The 23,097-nt window shown below is 58.5% G+C and overlaps 2 protein-coding genes across 5 annotated transcripts in view; one reads left to right on the top strand and one right to left on the bottom strand.

The window, feature by feature from the left end:
- The first annotated feature begins 2,543 nt into the window (after window positions 1-2,543).
- Window positions 2,544-9,807, top strand: LOC147528271 (prosaposin-like). Of its 4 annotated transcripts, none has more exons than XM_086616857.1 (15): window positions 2,544-2,604; window positions 6,010-6,134; window positions 6,438-6,515; window positions 6,610-6,735; window positions 6,939-7,133; window positions 7,433-7,576; window positions 7,756-7,812; window positions 8,207-8,215; window positions 8,336-8,443; window positions 8,630-8,719; window positions 8,821-9,004; window positions 9,109-9,278; window positions 9,368-9,448; window positions 9,563-9,670; window positions 9,772-9,807. In XM_086616857.1, the coding sequence occupies exons 1-15, from the start codon at window positions 2,544-2,546 to the stop codon at window positions 9,805-9,807; spliced, it is 1,572 nt and encodes a 523-aa protein (XP_086472983.1). The 4 variants fall into 4 exon arrangements, with proteins under 4 accessions (XP_086472983.1, XP_086472985.1, XP_086472986.1 ...); XM_086616859.1 differs by having other exon boundaries at window positions 6,441-6,515; XM_086616860.1 differs by having other exon boundaries at window positions 6,441-6,515; window positions 8,633-8,719.
- Window positions 9,808-11,790: 1,983 nt separating this feature from the next.
- CDH23 (cadherin related 23) overlaps window positions 11,791-23,097 on the bottom strand; it is a 194,239-nt gene continuing 182,932 nt past the window's right edge. The window contains exons 47-69 of the mRNA XM_086616195.1: window positions 22,497-22,955; window positions 21,518-21,634; window positions 20,715-20,939; window positions 20,463-20,632; window positions 20,044-20,181; window positions 19,770-19,889; window positions 19,151-19,328; window positions 18,123-18,334; window positions 17,412-17,606; window positions 17,023-17,133; window positions 16,700-16,829; window positions 16,298-16,561; window positions 16,019-16,180; window positions 15,646-15,902; window positions 15,275-15,372; window positions 15,054-15,174; window positions 14,804-14,883; window positions 14,442-14,482; window positions 14,082-14,142; window positions 13,553-13,682; window positions 13,348-13,470; window positions 13,054-13,167; window positions 11,791-12,117 (exon numbers count right to left, since the gene is read on the bottom strand). Of these exons, the coding sequence (XP_086472321.1) occupies window positions 11,791-12,117; window positions 13,054-13,167; window positions 13,348-13,470; window positions 13,553-13,682; window positions 14,082-14,142; window positions 14,442-14,482; window positions 14,804-14,883; window positions 15,054-15,174; window positions 15,275-15,372; window positions 15,646-15,902; window positions 16,019-16,180; window positions 16,298-16,561; window positions 16,700-16,829; window positions 17,023-17,133; window positions 17,412-17,606; window positions 18,123-18,334; window positions 19,151-19,328; window positions 19,770-19,889; window positions 20,044-20,181; window positions 20,463-20,632; window positions 20,715-20,939; window positions 21,518-21,634; window positions 22,497-22,955 (3,833 nt within the window). The remainder of the gene's footprint in view (window positions 12,118-13,053; window positions 13,168-13,347; window positions 13,471-13,552; window positions 13,683-14,081; window positions 14,143-14,441; window positions 14,483-14,803; window positions 14,884-15,053; window positions 15,175-15,274; window positions 15,373-15,645; window positions 15,903-16,018; window positions 16,181-16,297; window positions 16,562-16,699; window positions 16,830-17,022; window positions 17,134-17,411; window positions 17,607-18,122; window positions 18,335-19,150; window positions 19,329-19,769; window positions 19,890-20,043; window positions 20,182-20,462; window positions 20,633-20,714; window positions 20,940-21,517; window positions 21,635-22,496; window positions 22,956-23,097) is intronic.

Here is a 23,097-nt window from a genome sequence, read left to right on the forward strand (position 1 = left end):
CAGCTGCAGCTTTTTTGTTACTCTGTGTACATAACTGAATGCCTGGGCAGTGTTGACAGATAGCAATACCCGTTTGTCATTCCTCTTTGCGTTTATACGGAATGCTGAAGCACTCATGGTTTTAAAAAAAAAGGAGAAAAATAATTTCCCCTAAAGATGTAAAATACCTGCAGCTTTCTGTCTTGACAGGCTTGTGCAGTGGTTCCAGTGGTGTATCCCAGTTGGGGTAGATATGCCAGATAGAAAATGGGCTCTCTTCAGCGTCGCTGCCCCGGAGGTACGGGTTGTGTTACACCACAGCGTGTAGTGTGCTGTTGATCTTTTAAACTGGATGGCGTTTTCTTAACGTGATTTTTTTTTTTTTTTTTTTTTTGGGGATGGGGTGGGGGTGGATCAAGGCTTGCTCTTGCAGTTTGGCAAGATTTTAATTTTCTTGGGTTTTAGTAGTGAAGGATTCATGCTAGCGACCTGTCGAGCGAGGTGAACCGGGGGGAAATCCTGTGCCAGCTCTGGGAGTGTCTTTAGTTTTCTCCCTTCCTGTGGACCGTGGCGCCTGACCCGCTTGAGTTATGCTGGGGGGACACGTGCAGTTGCTTTCTAAAGAACATTGTCTTGATTTTTGCACAAAAGCTTCCTTAATGAACAATAAAAACTTCTGTAAACCCACAAGTCTGTGCATTTTATTTCCTTGATGCACGCTCATTAATTGAAGAATCTTCTCAGCTTCCCCTTTTCTGCAGACCAGGGAGCAGGCGTGTCCCAAAATGTCACCAGGAATCCGAGGCCGACATGCCATCGCCTTACAACATGCGTGTCCCGTCAAGCCTCGGCTGTATTGGGCGCAGTCGCAGGTGGAGGAGGCTTGCCAGGGATTGCCTCCGCCGCGCTTCCCGGCCCAACGCAACGCCCGGTGTGAGGCAAGGGCCCCGTGTCGCAATAGCTCTGCCTTGCGCAGGCTGGGGGCAGGTCTTGCTGAAGCTGCTTGATACCAGGCTTCCGTGCTGACTTGGCTTTCCTTTGTCTTCCGTCCTTCCTTCGTTTCGAATGCAATAAATGTCTTCTAAATGCTCTAAGCAAACTACTTGGCTGCCTCTAAATATGCTATTAACGAGCTTGTTTTTGAATTACTGCTCTTTATGTGCGCTGCTGACTTTCTAAATTATTTTTGTTTTTAAGAGGTGATGCTCTAATTCAGAAATGGCAAGGCACATGCTGTATGGGGTTTGCGTGGGAAGGGTTTGGTAGCAGGGGGGCTACAGGGGTGGCTTCTGTGAGAAGCTGCTAGAAGCTTCCCCCATGTCCATTAAAGCCAATGCCAGCTGGCTACAAGATGGACCCGTTGCTGGCCAAGGCCGAGCCCGTCAGTGATGGTGGTAGCACCTCTGGGATAACATAAAAAAGGGAGGAAAAACCCATGCAATACAATTGCAGCCAGCGTGTGGAGTGAGAATATGAGAGGAACACCTCTACAGCCACTGAGGTCAGTGAAGAAGGATGGGGAGGAGGTGCTCCAGGTGCTGGAGCAGAGGTTCCCCTGCAGTCCCTGGTGAAGACCATGGTGAGGCAGGCTGTCCTCCTGCACCCCAGGGGAGGTCCATGGTGTAGCAGAGATCCACCTGCAGCCTGTGGAGGACCCCCAACCAGAGCTGGTGGATGCCAGAAGGAGGCTGGGACCTCATGGGAAGCTCAGGCTGGAGCAGGCTCCTGGCAGGACCTGTGGCCCCGTGGAGAGAGGAGCCCAGGCTGGAGGAGGTTTGCTGGAAGGACTTGTGACCCTGTGGGGGACTCGTGCTGGAGCAGTTTGTGAAGAGCTGCAGCCTGTGGGAAGTGCATGGAAAACTGTCTCCTGTGGGAGGCACCCCAGGCTGGAGCAGGGAAAGAGTGTGAGGAGTCCTTCGCCTGAAGAGGAAGGAGAGTGTCAGAGATAACGTGTGACCAACTGACTGTAACCCCCATTCCCCATCCCCCTGCACCGCTGGTGGGGAAGGAGACAGAGAATTTGGGAGTGAAATTGAGCCCGGGAAGAAGGGAGGGATGGAGGGGAAGGTGTTTTAAGGTTTGGGTTCATTTCTCATTATCCTACTGCTAATAAATTAAATTAATTTCCCCACGTTGAGTCTGGTTTGCCCACGGCAGTGGCTGGCATGTGATCTCTCCCTGCCCTTATCTCGACCCACCAGCCTTGTCCTGTGTTTTCCTTCTGTGGAGAGGAGCAATAGAGTGGCTTTGGTGGGCACCTGGTGCCCAGCCAGGGTCAACCCACCACACGTGCCCATCCTTTGCGGCCAGAGGCAGCGAGGTTAAGCGTTGAGTAGCAGGTTCTGGGCTGGTTTTTGACTTCCCGGGAATACGTGCCCGGCTCCAGTCCCTCCCTCCACTTGCAGGCTGGTGATGAATTTATAATCAAGGTGTAAGGAGAGGGGTGTGGTAATTGCCCTGCGTAGGTGTGGGTTCTCACTACTTCTCCCAACCCATCCAAGATTCCTCAGTCTGGGAGCAGCACAGGAGAGGAGCCAGCCACTGAGGACTATCTCAGGAACAGCATGGAGAGCAAATGGAGTGGCTGGGTGCTGATCCTTGCTGTGTGCCTGGGCTCCTACCAAGGTAAGGCCAGGCCTGTGGGTAGGACTCGAGGAGAGCCCAGAAAACCCCTTCAGACCCCAAAACTCTTCCCAGCTATAGAGTTTAAGCTCCATAGGGTGCTTCCTCATCCCTCCGTGGTTTTGGAGTTATGGCAGAGGAGAGCTGGGGTGGGTGGCACCGCTGGCTGCTTTACCTCTTGCCCACCCAGATGCCAACGGTGCAACTTCTGCCCTTAAGGATGATCTCAGGGCAAAAAAAAAGTGGTTTGCCCCCTCCCTTCTCCAGACAGCGGGGATTCGGATGGTGCCGGCGTTTTGCCAGGGCATGGAGGGAAGGGAGGCCAGTGGATGGGGCATCTCGGCAGTGAGGGGGGAGAGGGCTGCCTCGTCTGCTGCCCTCTGTGCCCAGTCCTGGCTGGGAATGTGCGATCGGAGGGGAACTGCTGCATTGTCCTTGCGTGGCAGAGCAGCCGCTGTGCCACCTGATGCTGCCCATTTCCTTCGGGCCTTGTAGGGGATGGAGGAGGCAGGAAGGCTCCTCCGTGGTGTCCTGTCAGGATCCGGGTGGGGTGATGGGGTGCGATCACCTCTGAGAGCCCTCTCATCACTGGGGCTTCAGGTATCGGTGAGCAAATCCTTCCTATGGATGAGCTGCTGCTGTCCCCTGGGCATCCCCCTGGTACAAGTGAGAAAGTGACACCTGGCTCAGCTTCCATTTCCAGGAAACAAGGTGGGAAGAGCCTGTTTCCAACCCCTGGTCCTTGCTTGAGGAGAAAACACTTATTCCAGGGGAAATTTGCTTGGGGAAGCTGCGGAGCTTTGCTGTTGTAGACAAAAAAAACCCAACCCCTTTTTGAAGGAAGAACCCCTTTTGGTCCCTGGTCACCTCAGGCTCAGCCCATCGGGCTCCTCTGACACGACCTGTCCAGGCACCGGCTTGGTGATGGGGAAGCGGTGGCTGCGCACGCGCGATCTGACGGCGGTGGTGGGGGGACATGTCGAGGTGCTCCAGCCAGCAACAGGCAGAGCAGGAAAGTTCACCCGTGCTCAGCACGTCCGTCCTTCAGGCGACTCCTGCCCTGGAAGCCGGCGGCTGCTCTTGCAGTGGTGGCGACTTGGTGGCACGACACGGCGTGGCTGGGGGAGCTGTGGAACCGGGGGCCACCGCACGTGGCCATGAAGGATTTCGATGCCAGGAAGAGTGTATTTATGGTTTTTGCCATAACAGGGGTGTGCGCCCAGCTGGGAACTGGAGCGCCGGAGCCCACGCCGCCACCCCCAGGTTTTACGTCACAACCTGCTCGCCAGGCTCTGCCGGCTCGGCCGGCGCACTCTGGGGCTCCACGTAATGCCGGCACAGCCCTGCTAGAGCTGGAGCTTGGTGCTGGATCCCCCCGCTCCGCGCTGAGCAAAGCCCACACCACCCTGGGGACCTGGCAGCTGGGGATGGGGCAGCACCAGCTGGCCCGGGGCTGCTACGGCAGCACGGGAGCATCCCTGCCCTGCTCCGTGCCAGGGCTTTGCCAAAACTGGTATTGTCAGATATCCTGCTGCCTGGGTGCCCATCAGCACGAGGTGGAAGTTGGCTTTGAAATACAGAGGAGAGCTCACGGGGCACCGGTTGCTCCGGTTGCTTGCCCCGTGGCGATGCTTTCCACCCGGGGAAGCTCCCTCCGCTCTCAGCAGATGGGCGTTATTATTGTTATTAATTATTTTTCCGGCTCTGTGTTCATTGCCCAAGTTTCAGCTTGAGCAGAGAGAGGAATAAGTGCTGAGCTGTGAGCTGGAAAGGGGCAGGTCCAAACCTCCGGCGTCCTTTAGATCAGCCAAATCCCCCTGTGCCGTTGCTGACAGCATCCTCATGCCCCCGGTCCGGTCTCCAGCATCAGGCTGCGAGAGATGCTCGTGCCTGCGGGTCCGGAAGGCCCAACTCAGAAACACGCCATGGGTTGTTCCCACTCCTCCTTCTGTTGTGTTTTTTTTTTGGTGCTGCCCCTTAACGCTTCCGCTCGCTTGCCATTCCTGTTCGCCCTGGCGCCGGTGCCAGGGTTAAAAAAATAAATATATCTCTCTCAGCTGACGCGGCGACCACGGCATCGCGCTGCTGGGGAGGTGTGTGGGAAGCCGTGCGTGGAAACCGAGGGGGAATGGGGATGGGGGGACTCGCCCTGCCCTGGGGCTCGCTCCTGCCCCGGTGCTGTGCTCAGCCCAATGGGGTAATTGGGGTTGGAATGGCACCTGCCAAGCTGTGCCAGCGCTTTTGGGAGCTGATGGGGCTGGTGGGGGAGGGGGGATGGAGGGGCTCGGGACCACCCCCTCCTCGCAGCCCCTGTCCCTGGGGACTCTCCAGGGTGGCCGCAGCCATCTCAAGCTGCTACCCCGACATGTCCCGTGGCTGAGCTGACGGCGTTGCCAGAATTCGGCATGCAGGAAAAGCAGCTTTTGGGGAGAAACCTGATTGGGGCAGGGTGGGTGGAAGGAAGAGTTTTTGCCTTTGGTGTCATTCCTGTGGTGCAAAATCACACAGCCAGGGCTGGGTGGTCAAAGCTGGATGCAGATGCACTGGGAGGGTTGTGCTGTGCTTAGAAACACCAGCATGGTGTGCAGCACAGGCTGTCTGTCCATCTGTCCGTGTGCTGCTCCCCAGACTTTCCAGAGCAGGTCCCGACTGAAGCAGCGAAGGGCTTGGGTTGTGCCAGCTCCTTGCCTCCTCCCCGGCCGCATCCTGAGTGGGCTCAGCCTCCGGTGCCAATAAATACTTGCCCCACCACGAATGAATCCTGCCACGCCAAGGCGGCAATTAAACCGCCGGTGTTGCACCACACCGCCGCGCTGCCCGGGCGGCCGGGGCGGGTGATGCCGCCGCTGTCGTGCCGGAGATTTACGGCCAGGAGAAAAAACGCTGTCGTTGGGAGGAAATGAGGAAAAAAAAGAAATAACCCATCCAAAACTGAAGTTGCTCAACCGTTGCTGGGAGCCGTGGCGTGGCTCACCGGCTGCTGTGCGGGACCGAGTGCTGGCACCCCCGGCGTGCTTATTTTGCACGATTTACTGCTGGTTTTACAAGCAGCCGCCTTCCTGGCGTGGTGAAGGGTGCCACCAGGCTAAGGATGAGCCCCCAAGTTCGCTTCACGTTCGACACTGGCCCAAAGCTGTCACCACGTCCCGTTGGAAAAGGTGGTAGCGTGCAGTGGCCCAGCAAAGCCAGCCTTGGCTAGGCTTAAAAAAGTCATTTATAAACCCCAACAATCCCGCTATCATTGCGAAAGCTGCGGGTGAATCACGGTGGGAGGGTGAGGAGCATCACCCTCGGCTCGCGGGGCAGGGCTGGGGTCGGGCTGCTGGTGGGGAGGTCGATGCAGACCAGGAGGTGGTCTCAGGGTGCCCCGGGGGCTGATGGTCTCCTCTCTCCCCCCAAATCCCGCAGCCGCGGGCAGCCCCCTCCACGAATGCGGCGAGCAGCCGGACGACTGGTGCCGCGACGTGGCAACGGCGGCCAAGTGCGGGGCGCTGGAGCTCTGCCAGATCACCGTCTGGGACCAGACCGTGGGGGTAACCGCGCTGGGATGAGGCGGGATATGGGGTGAGGGAAGGATGCAGCCATACTTCCCCAAAACGAGGAGCTGAGGGTAGAATCCCAGCCTGGCTGCCCCGATGGTGGGCACCCAGAGGAGCATCCGCTGATGCTCTCAGGCAGCACGGTGTCGGCAGAGCGAGGGACAAAAATAGATGGGTACCCTGGGGTATGCCCAGATGCCCCTTGGTGGGGTGTCTTTGGGGTGGAGAGGTGGGATTTGGGGAACGAGTAGGGAGGCTGAGTGCCATGGCAGCATCCCAACGTGTCCCCTCTCTCAGCAGAAGGGCATCCCATGTCACCTGTGCCAAGTGGTGGTCTCCGTGGTGGGCAAGATACTGCAGAACAACTGCACCGAGGTGGGTTGTGGCCAGGGGTGGGGGATGTGGGGCTGACATATCCCCTCCTCCTGCAGGGCCAGCCCAGCCCTGAGCTCTCCCACTTCTTGCTTAGGAAAAGCTGCGGCTCTTCCTGGATAAGAAATGTCAATACCTCCCTTTCCAAGACTGGTCCACCAAGTGCAAGAAGATGGTGGACACCGGTGTCCTCGTCCTTGTCCAGCTGGGAAAGCAAGTGCTGGTAACTGGTGGGGCGACCCCCTTGGCTCTGCAGTTCTCCATGGTTTGGGATGTCTTGGGGGTGGTGGTTGCAGGGCAAGGGGAGCTCTTGGATCCTGGGACAAAAACCTCTACAGGGAGGAGCTGGGGATGCAAATGACTCCGGGATGGGGAAGGGAGCAGAGTGATGGGGCAGCCCAAGCCCTCACCGCTCTGCTCCCCTAGTCGGACCCGAAGGTGGTGTGTGGGACCATTAGGCTGTGCCAGCCCCGGGAGAGCCCCACAGGGGCCCTGAAATTCCAGAAGCCGTCGTTGGCCCCTGCCGGCCCCGCTCAGGACTTTGCTGACCTGGTTGCCCCCTTCGTCGCCAACGTGCCCCTCCTGCTCCACCCCCAGGACCTGCCTCGCGGTGAGGCCCAGGTACCGTGGCACAGGCATGAATGCCATCGATGCTGCTCAAGGGCGAGAAGCATCTAAGAATCACTTATTTAAACAATAACTTAAAAAAAAAAAAAACTAAAAAATACTGCATGGGTGAAATTAAGGGTGCCACCACTTCTGGGCTGGGATGTTGCAGGATGCAGAGGGGGACCAGAGAGACGCTGGCCAAAAAGCTGCCCCAGACCGTGACCAGCCCTGCAAATCCAGGCATGGGGTGGGGCTCAGTTTAATTTGGGGCAGTGGAGTACCGTTGTGTCCCTACCCATGTTGTCCCACAGGAGACGGAGGAGGTGTGTGAAAGCTGCCTGCAGCTGGTGGCAGCCGTGCAGCTGGAGCTGGGGACTGACGCCGCCTTCACTCGGGTGCTGATGGCCCACGGCGAGCGGCTGTGCGAGGGCCTGGCACACCACCTGGCACAGCGGGTAAGGGTGCTGGCATCCCACTGGGCTCCTCTCTCCTTCCCCTCGTCACTGCAACATGGGAGCATCTTTTGTGGCTGTCTGCTTTCGAGCAGAGCCTGGGGGGCTGGGGCTGGAGTGGGTGCAGGCAGGGTGATGGGGTGTCCCCGCCTCGGGCACTGACGCCGTGTCTCCCTGCACAGTGCAGGCACCACCTGGCTGAGTACGCGGACATGGCCACCCGGCTGCTCCAGCACTTGGTAAGCAGCTCCCCGGGGCAGGTGGGCACCGACGGGATGGCCAAAGGGCATGGACAAAGAGACCTGCTTGGCAGAAGTGGGGCCCCGCTCTCCTTTTATTAATTAATCTCAGCTTTATGTGTTGCCCAGAGAAGTCGTGATTGCCCCATCTCTGGAAGTGTTCAAGGCCAGGTTGGATGGGGCTTTGAGCAACCTGGTGTAGTGGGGGGTGTCCCTGCAGGGGGGGGTTGGAACTAGATGATCTTTGAGGTCCCTTCCAACCCAAACCATTCTGTGATGATTCTATATTCCTATTAACTTTGAAATATTTTTTCCCCTCTCTTTGGCTTGTTACCAGTGTATTTCTTTGTTATTTTAATTTTTTCTTGCTATTTTTTGGCCCTTCCACTGGCAGCAGGTTGAGGTAAGCGAGACCTCTGCCATGATGAGCTGAAATCGCCCTCCATGGAGAAGTGGGGGGAGGCAGGTTCACCCTCCCAGGTGGGTGATGCCCACCCAATTCAGGACATCTCTTGCTCCCCAGGACCCGATGGAGCTGTGTGGCCAGCTGGGACTCTGCTCCTCCGCCTTGGCCCTGCCACTCCACACGCTGATCACGGAGAAGGTGACGCAGGTCCTGAGCACGCTGGGGGTAAGCAGGGACCTCCCCCATCTCTGTCATGCTCCTTAAAATCAGAATGCTGGGAAGGGGCAGACATATTTAGTAATTTTTCCCCATTTCTCCCAGGTGGGAAATAACTTTCGTGGAGGTTAATGGCTGGGTGGGACAGGGGTGGCTCTGGAGGGGCTCAGCACATGTCCCACCGCCTTGTCCCAGCAGGATGAGGATGGGACCACGCCGCTGTGCGAGGTGTGCCAGTTCGCCGTGAAGACAGCTGAGAGCCTCCTGGAGAACAACGTGACAGAGGTGAGCCCTGCCGCGGCGGTCTGGGGGTGGCAGGGAGGGCAAGGGGACAGCAAGGAGATGGGAGAGGGGGGTATCTCCCTCCGCCTGCCTTCTCCTGGCAGGAGCAACTAGTGAACGACATCGAGAAGGTGTGCTACATGCTGCCCCACGGCGTCATCGGGCAGTGCAAGGACTTCGTCGACTCCTACGGCAAAGCTGTGGTCATCATGTTGCTGGAGGCCACCGACCCAGCAGCCATCTGCACCATGCTGCGCTGCTGTCCCCGCAGTGGGGACACCCACCAGGGTGAGCCCAGGGGACACGGGCAGCACCCAGACACCAGGTCCCCGGGGAGTGGGGTGATATTGGGGTGGGGGGGATGCTAACAGCCCCCTCCCTGTGTCCTACAGGGACTGCAGCGCTGGAGCAGCTGATGGTGGGTGCGGGCGCCTTCTGCAACGTCTGCCAGCTCATCATCACCTACTTCGATAACGAGCTGCTGAAGAATGAGACACTGGAGGAGCTGGGCGGCATGTTGGCGAAGGGCTGCGAGATGCTGCCCACGCCACTCACTAGCAAGGTGAGCTGGAGCGGGAGCCCCCAGCCCAGAGAGGACCCCCCGACACCCCCCTCATTGGGCTCACGCCCACCCCCCCCCCTTCTCCGCAGTGCGAGGAGCTCGTGGTGCAGTACGAGCCAGCGGTCGTGCGGCTCTTTGTGCAGATGATGGACCCCACCTACGTCTGCACCGTAAGTGCCATGGGTGCTGTACCGCTCCCCGGGGCAGCAGGGTCGCAGGGTGCTCATGGTTGTTTTGTTTTTTTTTTTCTACTCCCCTTCCCACCCTTTTTCTTCTCAATGCAGAAAATAAAAGCCTGCGACTCCTCCCAGGAAAACCTCCTGGGCTCGGACCCCTGTGCCTGGGGCCCACACTACTGGTGCAAGAACATGGCCACGGCGGTCGAGTGCCACGTAAGTGTTGGCTGTGTCCCCTTCCCTGGGCTGGCAGGGTGCTGGGGCTGGCGGGGGGGGGTCCCTGCCTGCCACTGCCACCCCTCCCCGTCTCTCTGCAGGCCGTCGAACACTGCCGGCGTCACCTATGGAACTAGGAGCCACTCCCCCGGGCAGCTGGGCTTACCGTGCCGTTTTGGTTCAGGATCCCAGACCCCCTCCCTTGGGATGTGCCTGTGCCTGTGGACGGCGATGGTGGGAGCCCACCAGCCTCACCACCTCGGCGGCAGGGGCGGTGGGGTGCCCCAGATGCCTCTGCTGCTTCCCTCTTCACCCCTGGGGCTTGGGTTTCCAAATCAGATTATGGGACTCACTAGTATTTTTTGGGACCAGGGATTCCCAAATCCCTGGCTTTGGGCAACCTGGTGTAGTGGAGGGTTTCCCTGCCCATGGCAGGGGGGTTGGAACTAGATGATCTTTGAGGTCCCTTCCAACCCAAACTGTTCTGTGATTCTATGATTCAGCCTGGCCATCTCTTAGGCTGACTGCAAAAATCCCACCGTCCCTCCTTATCCCCATCCCCATCCCAGCCGGAACTGCTTGTAAAGCCCAGATCCTGCAACTTGGGATGGTTTCTGCTGGCCAAATGCCGGTCCCCTGGTCCTGGCCACCGGCCGTCTCACACTGCAGGGCTCCTTGGCTTTCGGCAAGCCCAGCCCTTTGCTGGTCCCTCTTCAAATTGGGGTGACTTTTATTACTTTTTTTTTTTTTTCCTCCCCGGTCATCAGTTAAAGAAACAAAAAAAATGGGATTAAATTTACATGCAGTGCCCAGCTTTGCGTGACATTCGCAGTACGCTGATTTTATGTCCGGCCGATTGCTGGAGATATATATATATATATTTTAAGTAACCTCTGAACAAAAAACGAGTGAGTTTGGGGGCAGAGATCTCCTTTCATGCACACATGCCTGCCAGGGGGGTCCCGTGCCCACCCGGCTGCGGTGGTGCGGGGCAGCGGGGCTCTGGATTGTCCCTGCCCGCCGCAGGAGGGGGGATGCCCGCGGTGCCCGGTCCTGAGCGTGCACGGGAGCATCTCACCACAAATAAACTCTTCCCATGAGCCCGGCTGGTTGTCTCCATCCTCCTTCTCCTGGTGGGGAGGGTTGGCAGTGTGGCAAGGGGGGGCAAACACCAAAATCTGGGGTGCGGCAACACCCGGGGGCGGCATCTCACAAAGGCAATGGATGGAGTGGTGAATTAAGGGAAAAAGGGCATTTTTCTGTTCAAAAGGCGGTTTGGGGACGATGACTTGGGCGCGGTGCGGGAGGAAGGACACCAGACGGGTTACCCAAAGCCATAGACAGTGTATTTCTGAGTCCCGTAACAGACCGTGCCCGAAACTCTCCACAAGGTTACGATTGGAAACAAACCCCCGGACGAACAAACCCGAAAGCAAGAGAGAAGGGGAAAGGAAAGGGCAGGAAAAGACACGCACGAGCACTCCACAGCCAGTCTCTCTTCTCTTTTTTCCGACGTCGCAACATGTTTTGGTAAAGCCAGCAAAATGGAGAAATGTCTTCGGGGTTGTTTTCTTTTCTTTTTTTTTAATTTTATTTTTTTTTTTTTGGGGGGGGGTGTCTTTCTTTTGCCGGAAAGGTGACATTGATGCCAAAGGGACTCGGCCTCTCCCTGCGCTGCCCTGGCCCTCCCTGTGCCCGTGGCCGAGGTGTAACGGCTGCTGGTCCCCAGCCTGCACTGGGGATGCTGTGGTGGGATGTCATCCACACCTTCGCTCCACTGTGCCTTCACCCCTGTCCAGCCTGGACTCATTGGATTCATTTAGCTTTTTTTTTTCTTAAAAAAAACTTTTTTTTTTTTTTAAATAAAAAAAATTCAATGCTTTCATGGATAAATGACAGGCGAGTAAAAGCAAACCGGTCCTGAGAGCCCTTTCCCGGGGCCAAGCTCTCCAAGGCTGCCGGAGCGATCTGCACCGGTTGGCCTGGACTCCTTCTGCAGGGGAAGTGGGGGGCTGAGCGCCGGTCTCGGGGTGCCCCCGGCCTCCGCCATGGCCCCCCTGGTCCGTGCGTCGTCCCCGCCGGCCCCGGCTTGCCTAGAGGAGCACCGCTGCCGCTGCTCGTCATAGCTCGGTGATCTCCAGAGGACTCTCCATGATCACCTCCCGCATCTTGTGCAGGGGGGTGGACTTGGCCGACTCGGTGCGGGCGTTGTGGTCGCTGTAGCCCCCACAGTCGGCAGTCAGCGTCTCCAGCGAGCGCCCCAGCACCTTCTGGTCGTCCTCGGGCAGGCTGTTGAGGTCGGAGGCAAGCAGCGTGCCCGTGCTGCCGTGCACCACGTGGATGCCGTCGGGACCTTTCAGCTCCACCGGCTGCTTGTGTCTGAAGCGGAGGCTGCCCTGGCTGGGGCTGCGCTCCTCCTCCTCTTCCTCCAGCTCCTTCTGGATCAGCTGCAAAAGGTCCATGGAGCGGGAGAATCACCACCGCGGCCAGAGCAGATCCTGGCTTCCTTGCCTCCAAGCCTCCTGCCACGTCACAGCCCAGCGGGAGGGATGGGACCCTCCTCTTCTGAAGCAACCCCAGAGTGTGGTGATGAGGCTCACCAGCACGGTCACCATCTCCAGCTGGATTGCTCGTTCATCGGATGGGTGCCCTGGCTCAGGCACTGGCTGCCAGCCAGGTGGTGGGTCCAGCAGCAGGCCCCACAGTGGCCGAGGAGGAGTTTGGACCCGGGTTGGGATTTGGGGTTGTATGAGGGTGGTGAGGGAGAAGGCAGACAAGGAAAGGAGTCGAGGGAAGGCTGGACAGAGCTGGAGGGGGTAAGGGTGAAGAGGGATGGGGGGCAGAAGGGCTGAAAGGCGTCTCCCACCCCACTGCTCTCCTCCGCTCTGTTTGCCCCCCATTTGGCCCCCCCATCAAGAGGGGGAAGGCTGTGGGAGGAGCTGCTTCTCCCCACATCAGCCCTCCTGCACCAAAACCCTCCGTTTCAGCCTTTTTGCCTAACAAAAACCCTGCTGGGTTGATAAGCTGAGAGGAGCAGAAGGGAGGGAAGATGTCCCCACACACGTGCAGGGACCTGCAGCTCCTTGGCCAGCCCTGGTGGAGTGGGGAGATGGTGGGATGACAGACAGAGCACACTCCACAGAGAGGGTGGGAGAGACTGAGGGAGAAGGTGCTGCTGGTGCTCAGATGGAACCAGCAGCCTCAGTGGATAACCAGTGTCCACTGGTTGGTGGCTCGTTTTGGCCAAGCAGGGAACGAGGGGACCACTGGGTGCTGGGGACCGTGGCCACGGGGAGCGACCACAGCCCACAAGGCCGGGAAGACACACTGCATCCCAGAGGGCACAGCAAGCATCTCCCCATGCCCATGCACACGCTGTCTACCTCCGAGACCGAGGAGCGGTCCCCCTGACTGGCGGTGGCCTTATGCACCATCCGCTGGGCAAAGAGTTTTTTCAAGCGCATGTAATCATCCAGGACCACCTTCAAGAGAGAGCCCTGGGCGGAGGGGGAGAGACGATGGGTTACCCGGGGGAGAGGGTTTGGCCAGAGGGAGGCTGGTCTCATCCCAGTATTTCTTGGAGCGCCATTACCCTCCCGTGCCTCAGCCGTGAACCTGGAAGCCGTAGCGGTAGGAAAAGACCCCGTCAGTGGAGGACACCCGCACTCGTCACTCACCTTGATGGGTCCCTCCCGCATGATCTGCCCCAGCTTGGCAATGTTGTCGTACTCCTGGATGGCTGCCCGCAGGTAGCGGTCGTCCTCGGGCTTGGCGGCAGAGGGCTCTCGCCCGAAGGTCCCCTGCGGGAGGAGAGAGCGGCTGAGGAGGTGACATGGGATTTGGGCGCGGGGAGGAGGTGACCCGGCAGGGGCTGAGTCTCACGTGGGTGCGGGCAGGGCTGTTCCAGAGGTCGGTGATCTCGCTCAGGTTCTCCGGCAGGTCGTCCTCATGTTCCGCCTGCGCCGCCAGCTCCATGTTCCTGCAGAAGGGGTCCAGCCACACCGGGTTGGCCCTGCACGGGGGGAGAGGAGCGGCTCTCAGCGCAAGGAAAGAGCGGCAGCATCCCTAACTCCATCTGGAGCCCCGGTGCTGAGGTCATGCTGCCTCCTCCTGCTCTGTGCTGGCATGACTTCGGCTGCTCTGGATCCGGATGTCTGTAGACACCTGCCCATTGTCTCTGCTTACCCTGAGCCTGGCCAGTATTGGCAGAGACGGAGTCACAGGAGAAGGCACAAGGTGTTTTGGCTTGGAAAACCCATGGCCAGAGCCGTGCCTTTCCGCCGAGCAGAGAGCCATCGCATCTCCACCTCCCGCACATCCCTGGCCGCAAACCCCAGGCGTCCCACTCGGGAGCAGCCTGTGATCCCGGTGAGGTGCCAAAACACGGAGGGGAAGGAAGGGGAGAACTCACCCATCGAACGAGTACTTGTTGGTGTTTGGCATGTCCATGATGTCCATGAAGCCTCTATTCCCTGCAAAAGGCAAAAAGAGGGGTTACAGGGTGGCATGTTGGCGGGTTGAGTAGAAAACCACGGGAGGGAACTTCTTTACTGGGGAGGGAAACCCAGTGTCCGAAAAGGCACCAACAGCACGATTAACATGCTGGGATGCGGCTGGTAACGCAGAGCCCGGATGCTGAGGAAAGCCTCCCCCACCATTGTGCCTTGCTGGGCTGGGCAGGATCCCTTCCAGTTTACCCCCCCACTGCCATCCTCCTACATGTACCCTCTCCCTGCTCCTTGTACACCCGGACACCCCAAGCCCCGCTCACCGGTGGAGCCAGCCACTATGGCTTTCAGTTTCCTTTTGTGCCTGCGAAAGAAATACAGCGGAAAATGAGGAAGGTGCTGGAAAGGAGGGGGAGGCACAGATTTGCAACAACCCCTTTGCAAACGCTCCCGTATCCATGAGGACGGCGAGCGTGGCGGGGAGAGGCACTACCAGTATGAAAACCGTTCTATTTTGGGGCAAGAGGGGAAATTTCTGCACCCAGGCTGAGCCCTGCTGCAGGTGTTGGGAAGCTGATGTCCTCCTGGGCTCGCTGGCACTGCCAGGGCCAGGAGTGTCCACGCGGGTCCCCCTGGCCCAAGGGGGGACGTTGTGGCTGGCAGGGCAGAGCGCGGTGTTACTCACACTGTCCGGTAGTACCAGTTCATGAGAATGAAGAGCATGGCAGCCAGGAAGAGCAGGACGGCCAGCACGATGATCGCCATCTGGGAGAGACAGAGGGCTAGCAGCAACCTCTGGCACCGAGCTAGCACACAGTGGTGGGCAACTGCCCAAAATAAGGTGAGCAAAACATCTCTCCAGCCCATGGAGGATGGGAAGGGACACCATCCCATCTGCGAACAGCGGCCATCTCCAGCACTTGTTGGGCCATTACCTGCAGAGCCGAGAGGTCGTCCGGGGCCCGGGCAGTGATGGCGGGCTGCACATCCAGCACGTTGTAGTTCCTGAAGAGGTTCCTCAGCTGCTCCTTGTTCTCATCTATCATCTGAATCACCCTGGGAAGAGAAGGGGTGCTTGGGCATCTCGACGTTAATGAGGTTCCCCGAGGACTCAACAGGCCAGGCAGCAGGCTGGGTGATGGGCCAGGTGGCATACCGCTCCACATCCAGGATGCGGTTGGTCTCCCTGTTCACCACATGGATCAGCAGCTCTGTCTGCGCAAAGTTCACCCGACCTTTCTTGTCAACGTGGAACTGTGGAGAGACAGCAAGGTCTGCAGTGCAGGAGAGGTGTCTTCTCCTGGGGCGTCTCCTGAGTGTGCCCTGAGGTGCGCCTGCATGGCAAGAGACCTTCAAGACCAGCATGGGGCCACTCTGGACCCCTTTGATACGCTGCAGCCTGGGGTGTATCCATCACCTTCAGGTTGTCTGTGATTTATATAGACAGGGCACCCTGAAGGGAGACCTCCCAAGCAGCATGTAGAAGGTTCCCTACCCCTCGAAACAACCTTAAAGGTGGATGGTTACCTGCACATCATCCGTGTTGACGATGGCACCCGTAATGTTAGAGAGCAGGCTGATGAACTCCTCCTCGAACTGCCTGACCTTGTCAGGGATCTCGTTGATGATGATTTTGACCCGCTGGTCATCCCGCAGGATGTAAATCCCCACGATGGCCGTGTCATTGTGGCCCACCAGGTCAGAAGCAATGATGTCCACCACGAAGTAGCCAGGGTTGTAGGCCGTGAAGAGGTCAAAGGTTCGCAGGATCCCATCAAGGGTTCCTGAGGGAAGGAAGATCACAAGCCCAGGATTAGTGACCCTGGCCACAGGGACGTCTTTGGCCACAGGGATGTCTCTGGCCATGGCCCCATGCTCCCACAGCATGCAGGGTACGCACCGATGCTGAAGATGTTGGCCACCTCCTCGGAGTCGTTGGAGTGCTGCTTGATGTAGCGGATGCCCAAGATGTTGTACAGGACCAGGCTGTTATTGCCCACGTCGGCGTCCACTGCAACCACTCTGATCAGCTCCGATCCCACCTTGGCATCGGTGGCAACCCCTTTGAGAGAAAGACGAGACAGGGACCTGGGGCTGGGCTGGCTCTCGCCGCCCTTCCACCCAGCTGGATTTTCCTTGGAGCGTCTCTGGCTCTGGATGCCCCCCCAGCACCCCTTACCTGCCGTGTACTCTGACTTGGTGAACTGGGGAGACTGGTCATTGATGTCATCCAGGAAGATCCGCACCTCCTGAAGGGTCAGGTCCCCACTGAGGTCCCAGGTTTGGGCTCTGCCCGCCCGCTGGCCCCGGGGAGGGGACCAGTTCCTCTGGCTGGATGCTTTGACGATGATGGAGTAGTATGGCTCCTTCTCCCGGTCCAGGTCTCGCAAGACCTGCAGCTTCCCCTCCCGGCTCAGCTGGAAGTTGCTCTCCCGGTTCCCAGCTGGGCACCGAAAGGGGACCCCAGTCAGTCCCCTTTGGGCTCGGCATTTCTGACATGCCACGTTGCCCGTTGACCAGGGCAGAAAGGCAGCGGGGAGCCGACGGCAGTGACGCAAACCCAGCGACGCTCGGCACCCACCTGCTATGAAGTAGTACACGATGGCGTTGGAGCCCTCATCCGCGTCCACCGCCCCGGTGACATTTCCTACCACGGTGCCCGGCCGCGAGTGCTCGGGGACGGAGAGCGCCTGGTACTGGGGACTGTCCCTCTGTCAGAGACCCCGGGAGAAGGGAGGGTTATGAGCATCAGGGAGGCTTTTTATTTTTTGCTCTGAAAGACTCAAAGTGGACAAATCCCATCGCACTCCCCGCTACGGTGACGCTCAGCTCTGTCACGCGTGCTTGGTGGCATCCCCATCCCTGCACCCGCTGAGTCCCATTCCCTCCACCCTGGTGCCTTACGGGTGGCCTGAGGAAGACGGGCTCATTGTCATCGATGTCATCGAGCGCGACCTGGAGGGGCTGCATGGTCTCATAGGCGGGCTGGCCCTGGTCGCAGGCCACGATGATCAGCTGGGAAGAGAGGCAAAAGTGCCGTCCTGGGCAAAGCCATGTGGGCCAGAAGACATCACTGAGAGGATGGATGGGTGATGGGAGGACTTTTTTTGGATTTAACGGGAAATTGGGAGGTGGCCCACCAGGATGCAACTCCCCGATGGCACTTGGTAACCACCCGGATCCTGCTAAGGTGTGACATCTTCGTGACCGTGGCAGCTGGCCCCATCCCCACCACATCGCTTGCATCCCACCAGCCCTCCACACCGAACCCGCAGCCTCCCCGCCTGGCTCACATTGTACACGGCCTGCTTCTCCCGGTCCAGCCGCATGGCTGTCTGGATCAGCCCACTGACTGAGTCGATGCTGAAATACTCCCAGTCTTTGTTCCCCGCTCCAGTTTTCAGCAGGTTGTAGAGCACCGCTCCGTTGAGGCCCTCGTCTTTGTCCGTGGCGTAGACCTCGTAGACGTTGGACCGCAGGGGGATCTCCTGCTTGCACACACACATCCCCTCAGTCCCAGCATTGCACGTGAACTCCTCGCTCTCCCTGCCCCTCCAAACCCCCTTGTATCAGGGCCAGCAGGCTCCTGCTGCCCAAAACCCATCCAGGGGCTGGCGATGTTGAGCCATGATTCCCTTTGGCTGGGTGGCTGCTCCGGACTGGCTGAGCCAAGCCCGGCTTCTCAGAAAGGAGAAACATCTTAAATGTCAGTGTCTTGGCCCTTGTTTATAAAGAGACTCAGCACGCAGCAACTGGCCGTTTCCTTATTTTGCGTGTTGCTGGGGTTTCTGTTCCCCAAAGCTGCTCATCCCTGCTCATGCATATGGAGAGGGGCTATTGTTGACCATCCAGCCTCATGACCCAAATCTTCTTGCTGCGTGTTAAACCAAGGGCTTGTTTCCTCCCCCATGGAGATGAAGGATGGATTTTGCCACCAGTAGGCAGGAGCGCTTCCGGGCATGGTCTCAGTGTGCCATGACCCCACTCCCTCTCAAGGGGTTTACCTCCTTGATGTGCAGGATGGTGCCATTGGGCGGGCGGACGAAGACGGGGCGGTTGTCGTTGATGTCGATGACCTCCACGTGGAGCATGGTGGTCCCCCACAGAGGGGGGCGTCCCTTGTCCGTGGCCACCACCGTCAGGTTGAACCTCTCGTAGGACTGCAAGCGCCGCCGGGATGTGATGAGCCCGGAATCTTTATTGATCTTGAAAGCCTCTAGGGGCAGAAAAAACACCTTTCTGGCTCAGGACACTTGGCACTAGATAAATGACGATCAGAAACCAGTCTACAAGCTGAAGCACACCCCTCCCTGGTGGGAAATCCCTGTGATGAGGTGATGGAGCAGAGCAGGCTGCCTGAGGTCAGGGGTGTGGATGCTCTCAGGGTGTCATTTCAGAGCATTCCTGCCTGCTCCTGACTCCCTTCCACTGGGCAACGACAAGGGCCCTTGTTTCTGGGCATTGGACAAGCCCAATGCTCCCAGGTCACCCCTGGCTGCGTTTCACTCCTGCCCAGGCCAGCTACTCTGCTTGGGACACGGCAGTGGTCAGAGAAGCCCATGGGTCTCAGGAAAACGAATGTTCTGCCATTTCCTACATTTATGCTGGCTTTTCCTTGGTTCCCATTACTCCTTGGCATGCAGAGCTATACTGGATTTCAGGCACTATCACCACCCACCCACAACCTCCTGCCCTTCTCGCCTTTTCTCTAAAGCATGCAGTGAGCTTGCTCCAAGACATGGTTGTGTAGAAAGTCCTGCTGAGGTGGGGGAGACATGAGGATAAGCCAAGACCGGGCTGCAGAACGAAAGTGGGCAAAGCCGTAACATGCCACACCATGAGGAACTGGCAACTGTGGAGCAATACCGAAAGCCGCACGCTTTCGGTACTTTGGTTCCCAGGAGCACATGCACAACATTGCACCAAACCAACCACAGGACACGGGATGTAGGCTTGGCCCCTACACGTCCTCCAATTGCTTCTCATGGTAACCCTCCTCCCTTGGGAGCAGCCCCTCACCGCTGGCACCTACCCGCTCCGGGGCCCTCCATGCTATAGGTCACCACGCCGTTATCTCCTTCATCCAGGTCAGTGGCCGTCATGGTGATCACCGACGTCCCCGCCGGCTCATTCTCGTAGACACTGGTGCTGAACTGGCTCTTGCTGAACTGGGGCCTGAAGTCGTTGATGTCCAGGACTGTGATCAGCACCTTCACCAAAGCACAGTCGGTTGGGTGACGTGAGGCTGGAGACGGCTGGGCAACCCCCAGGGGCTGTACCCCCACCGTGACCCGCGGCTCCGCAGCAGGAGCATGGTGCCCTTCCTGCTATTCGTCTTGCTCCGCTAGCTGAATTCCTGCCTCCAACAATGGGGGCCACCGCGGCCAGAGCACCCATTCATGCAGGAGCTTTTGCAGACAATAGTGTCCTCCCCTGCCCCTCCTGCTCTGGTCCCTTCTGCCAACGCGCTGTTCCTGCGACACAAAGTGCTCTGCACCATCTGCCCCGCAGCCTCTGGGGTCACCTGCTCCTTCTTCTGCCTAATTCCTCCCTGAGCCACCAGCAAGCCCGCTGGGGAGGAAAGCCTGAGGTTTAACACCTTCTCGCTGGTGACCACCACACGCAGGGTGGTGGGAGGAGGAGAGCCCTACCTGCACGGAGTTCTCCCGACGGTTACTGGAGACGTCTCCGGGGTTGTCCCTGGCCACGGCTGTCAGCGTGTAGTGATCCTTCTTCTCCCGGTCTAAGGCTGACAGGATGTAGATGTCACCCTGCAGCACACAGAGACCTTCAGATGAATCTTGTCTGGCAGAGCTGGTACTCAAGAAGGGGCAGAAGGTGAGGTGCAGGATCAAGGCACAAGGTGAGACCATTTCAGCCTCCCCTCCCTTTCCCCCACTGTTCCAGCCTCGGTTGGCTCCTTACCGTGTTGGGATTTATCCCAAACTTGCCCTCTCCATCCCCCAGGCTGTACTGGATGAGAGCAAAACGCCCAGAATCCGCATCCGTGGCCTTGACCCTCAGGATGACTGTACCCAACGGCACGTCCTCAAAGACAGCTTTCTGCAAGCAAAGAGAGCAGACAGGACCAGTTGCTGCATCACTTGCCGTTTTAGCGAGTAATAATCAAGGGTGCAGGGTGGCACCCAGGGGTGGGCACAGCTGGACCTAGAACAAGATATTCACACAGAGTACATTGGTGGATTGACCATCTTCTTCAGATGGTTCAAGCACTGATAGAAGGAAGAGAAGGTGTCCTTGGAGGACCTCCAGCACTGTGCCGGTCCTCTCCAGACAGGCACTGCCCAGGCCCACATGGACTTGGATAGGGGAGCCCAGCTCACCTGGTAGGATGGCTGGCTGAAAATGGGATTGTTGTCGTTGATGTCCACTATCTGGAGGTACACAGGGATCTCAGCAGATCTGCGGGGAGAGCCATTGTCGGAAGCTCGGACAGTGAAGTTCAGCCACTGCACCTCCTCATAGTCCACCGTCCTGTTGGCCACGACCTTCCCTAGAGGATGGCAGACCCTGAAATGAGAAATCTGCCCCAGGCCACTGACCTGACCCGAACTCCACCTCCCCAGGCCGCTGACCTGCCGACTGGTCTTCGAGGCAGGCATAGCCTTCCGGGGAGAGGTTCAGCAGCTCGTAGGTGATCTGCCCGTTGGCACCTTTGTCTGGGTCCACCGCTGAGATGGAGATGAGTGTGGTGCCCTGCGTGGCTCCCTCCAGGATCCTCTCGGTGAAGTAGGTGACTCCAAAGGGGCGGAAGCGGGGTGTGTTGTCATTGACGTCCAAGACATTGACTGTCAGCTTGGCTGTGGCCATGGTGGAGGCCACAGGAGAAGACAAGAGGAAGAGGACAAGTGAGAAAAAGAAGGAAAGGAAGGATGGGAGAAAGGAGGATCATAAAGAGACAAGTGTGAAACTCCATGAAAGCCAACTAAACTGAGCTCGTTCATCAAGAAAAATGGCGATATTCAGCAAAGCCGCTATGCACTGAGCTGGCTGTGGGACGGTCTCACCTACTTCAGACCTACTCCTGATCTGTGAGTGCCTTCTCACACAGAGGCCTGGATTGACCAGGAGCAGGCTGGCAAGATGTCATGGGGATGGCAAAGAAGAAACAGGTGTCTCCCATGGTACGGTTATGGGTACACAGTCCTCTCCATCCCCAGGCCAGCCCTGGGATGTCCGAGCCATTTGCTAAAGGAGGGCTCAGAGGAGAACCCAAACCTGCTGTGGGCTGGTCCAGGATTGCTCCCACTGGAAATGTTGCCAGTGAGGATGGAGAGGGAGGTGGGAGAGCTGCTGACTACTCAGAAGCTGAGATGATGCCTGCCCCTGGCAGCCGCCAGCCCCAGCCCCGCGCTGCCGGGTGAGAGCCCACGCTTACCATTGGGCACGCTGACCGAGTGGTCGATGACTTCGCTGGCGTTGTCGTGGACGGAGATGGTGACCTCGTAGGTGGCCACCAGTTCCCGATTGAGGGGAGTTTTGATCTTCACAGCTCCTGGGAACCCCAAAAAGATGGGGGTCACAGGATATGCCTGTGCCCCCCTCCACCGAGGACCCTCGGCAGTCTGGTCTGTACCTCCTGCACTCTCCACGGTACTTTTTCTCCTGCCTCTCCCCAGAGGCTAAACGGGGAAAGCGCTCAATAGCTATGAGAGGAGATGACTTCTCTCCCCCTGCTCTCCATCTCCTGCCTTCCTGCCTGCTCCGCTCTGCCCACCTAACAGGTTCTCACTCCGCCTCAGCCAAGGTGAGGGTTTGGGTTGTGCGGACGAGAGGGGTTTGGGAGCAACTGCTGCTCCCCTGCACGACCTCATCCACCCTAGCTCAGCATCCAGGTGTCTTTGAGTCTTGTCCCATCTCGTTCCCAACAAGGATGCTTTTCTTTCCTGGATCAGCTCTGTGCTTCCAAAATAGACGTGGGGAGCTCCTGGCCACCCTTCTCCTCCAAAGGTAGAGCCTGCTGCCCACCACTTACGCCAGAGCTACCCTCCCACTTCCCCCAGCAAGGGTGCCCGTGTCCGGTCTGCCAAGGCTGAGCAGCCCCCGGCCCGCAGCGGGGCCACCTGCGATGGTGATGGGTGAGATGGAGGGAGCAACAGATGGCGCGGAGAGAGCAACGGGCACAGACACAGAGACAAACCTGGCGGGCCGAGAGCCGGGAAGGAAAGAAAAGGGTTAGTTAAGTCAGCTGGTCGGGGAAGAGAGGACAGGGCAGAGTGAGATGGGGCAGCTGGAGGAGGAGAGGAGCATCATTTCCTCCTGCCTTGGACACCTACCTCCAGGCAGAGAAGAAGAAGAAGAAGCAGAAGCGAGGAGAGGGGTCCGCGCTGCCCTCGCCGCCCTTCCCGCTCTCCTACCTGTCCTAAAATCCACTGCGAACGCTCCTTGCTGGTCGGGCACCAGCGCGTCCGTGTCGTCACGGGCCACAATCTCCAGCAGGTAGTACTCCAGGCGGGGATGGAGGTCCCGATCAATGGCGGTTACCTCAGCCACCACGGTGCCAGGGGTGGCCGACTCAGGGACGCTGACCGTCTGGATGGGGTTGATGAACTCAGGCCGGCAGTCATTGACATCTTCGATGAAGAGGTTGATGGTGGCAGTGCCCGAGAGTGCTGGCGTGCCCTGGTCCACGGCCACCACTGTCAGCCGGTAGGCATCTCGCTCCTCCCTGTCAATGCTGATGTTGGCCACGCGGATCACCCCTGTGACGGCGTCGATCAGGAACCTGTCCTGGCCACCACCCTCGATCCGATAATCCAGCTGCTGGTTGAGACCGCTGTCGGCATCTGTGGCCGTCACCTGGAGGACAGAGAAGCCTGGAAAGGGGAGACACAGCCCTCTCAAGTGAGGGTTGGAGGGCAGCAGCAACAAGCCCCCGGTCTCATGGCAAATACCGTCATGCAACACTGGCAGCCCCAATTCCCAAATTTTCCCTTCAGCTCCATCCTGGCCAGCCCT

Source organism: Tauraco erythrolophus, chromosome 9, assembly GCF_009769465.1.
Source record: "Tauraco erythrolophus isolate bTauEry1 chromosome 9, bTauEry1.pri, whole genome shotgun sequence".
Lineage (NCBI taxonomy): Eukaryota > Metazoa > Chordata > Aves > Musophagiformes > Musophagidae > Tauraco > Tauraco erythrolophus.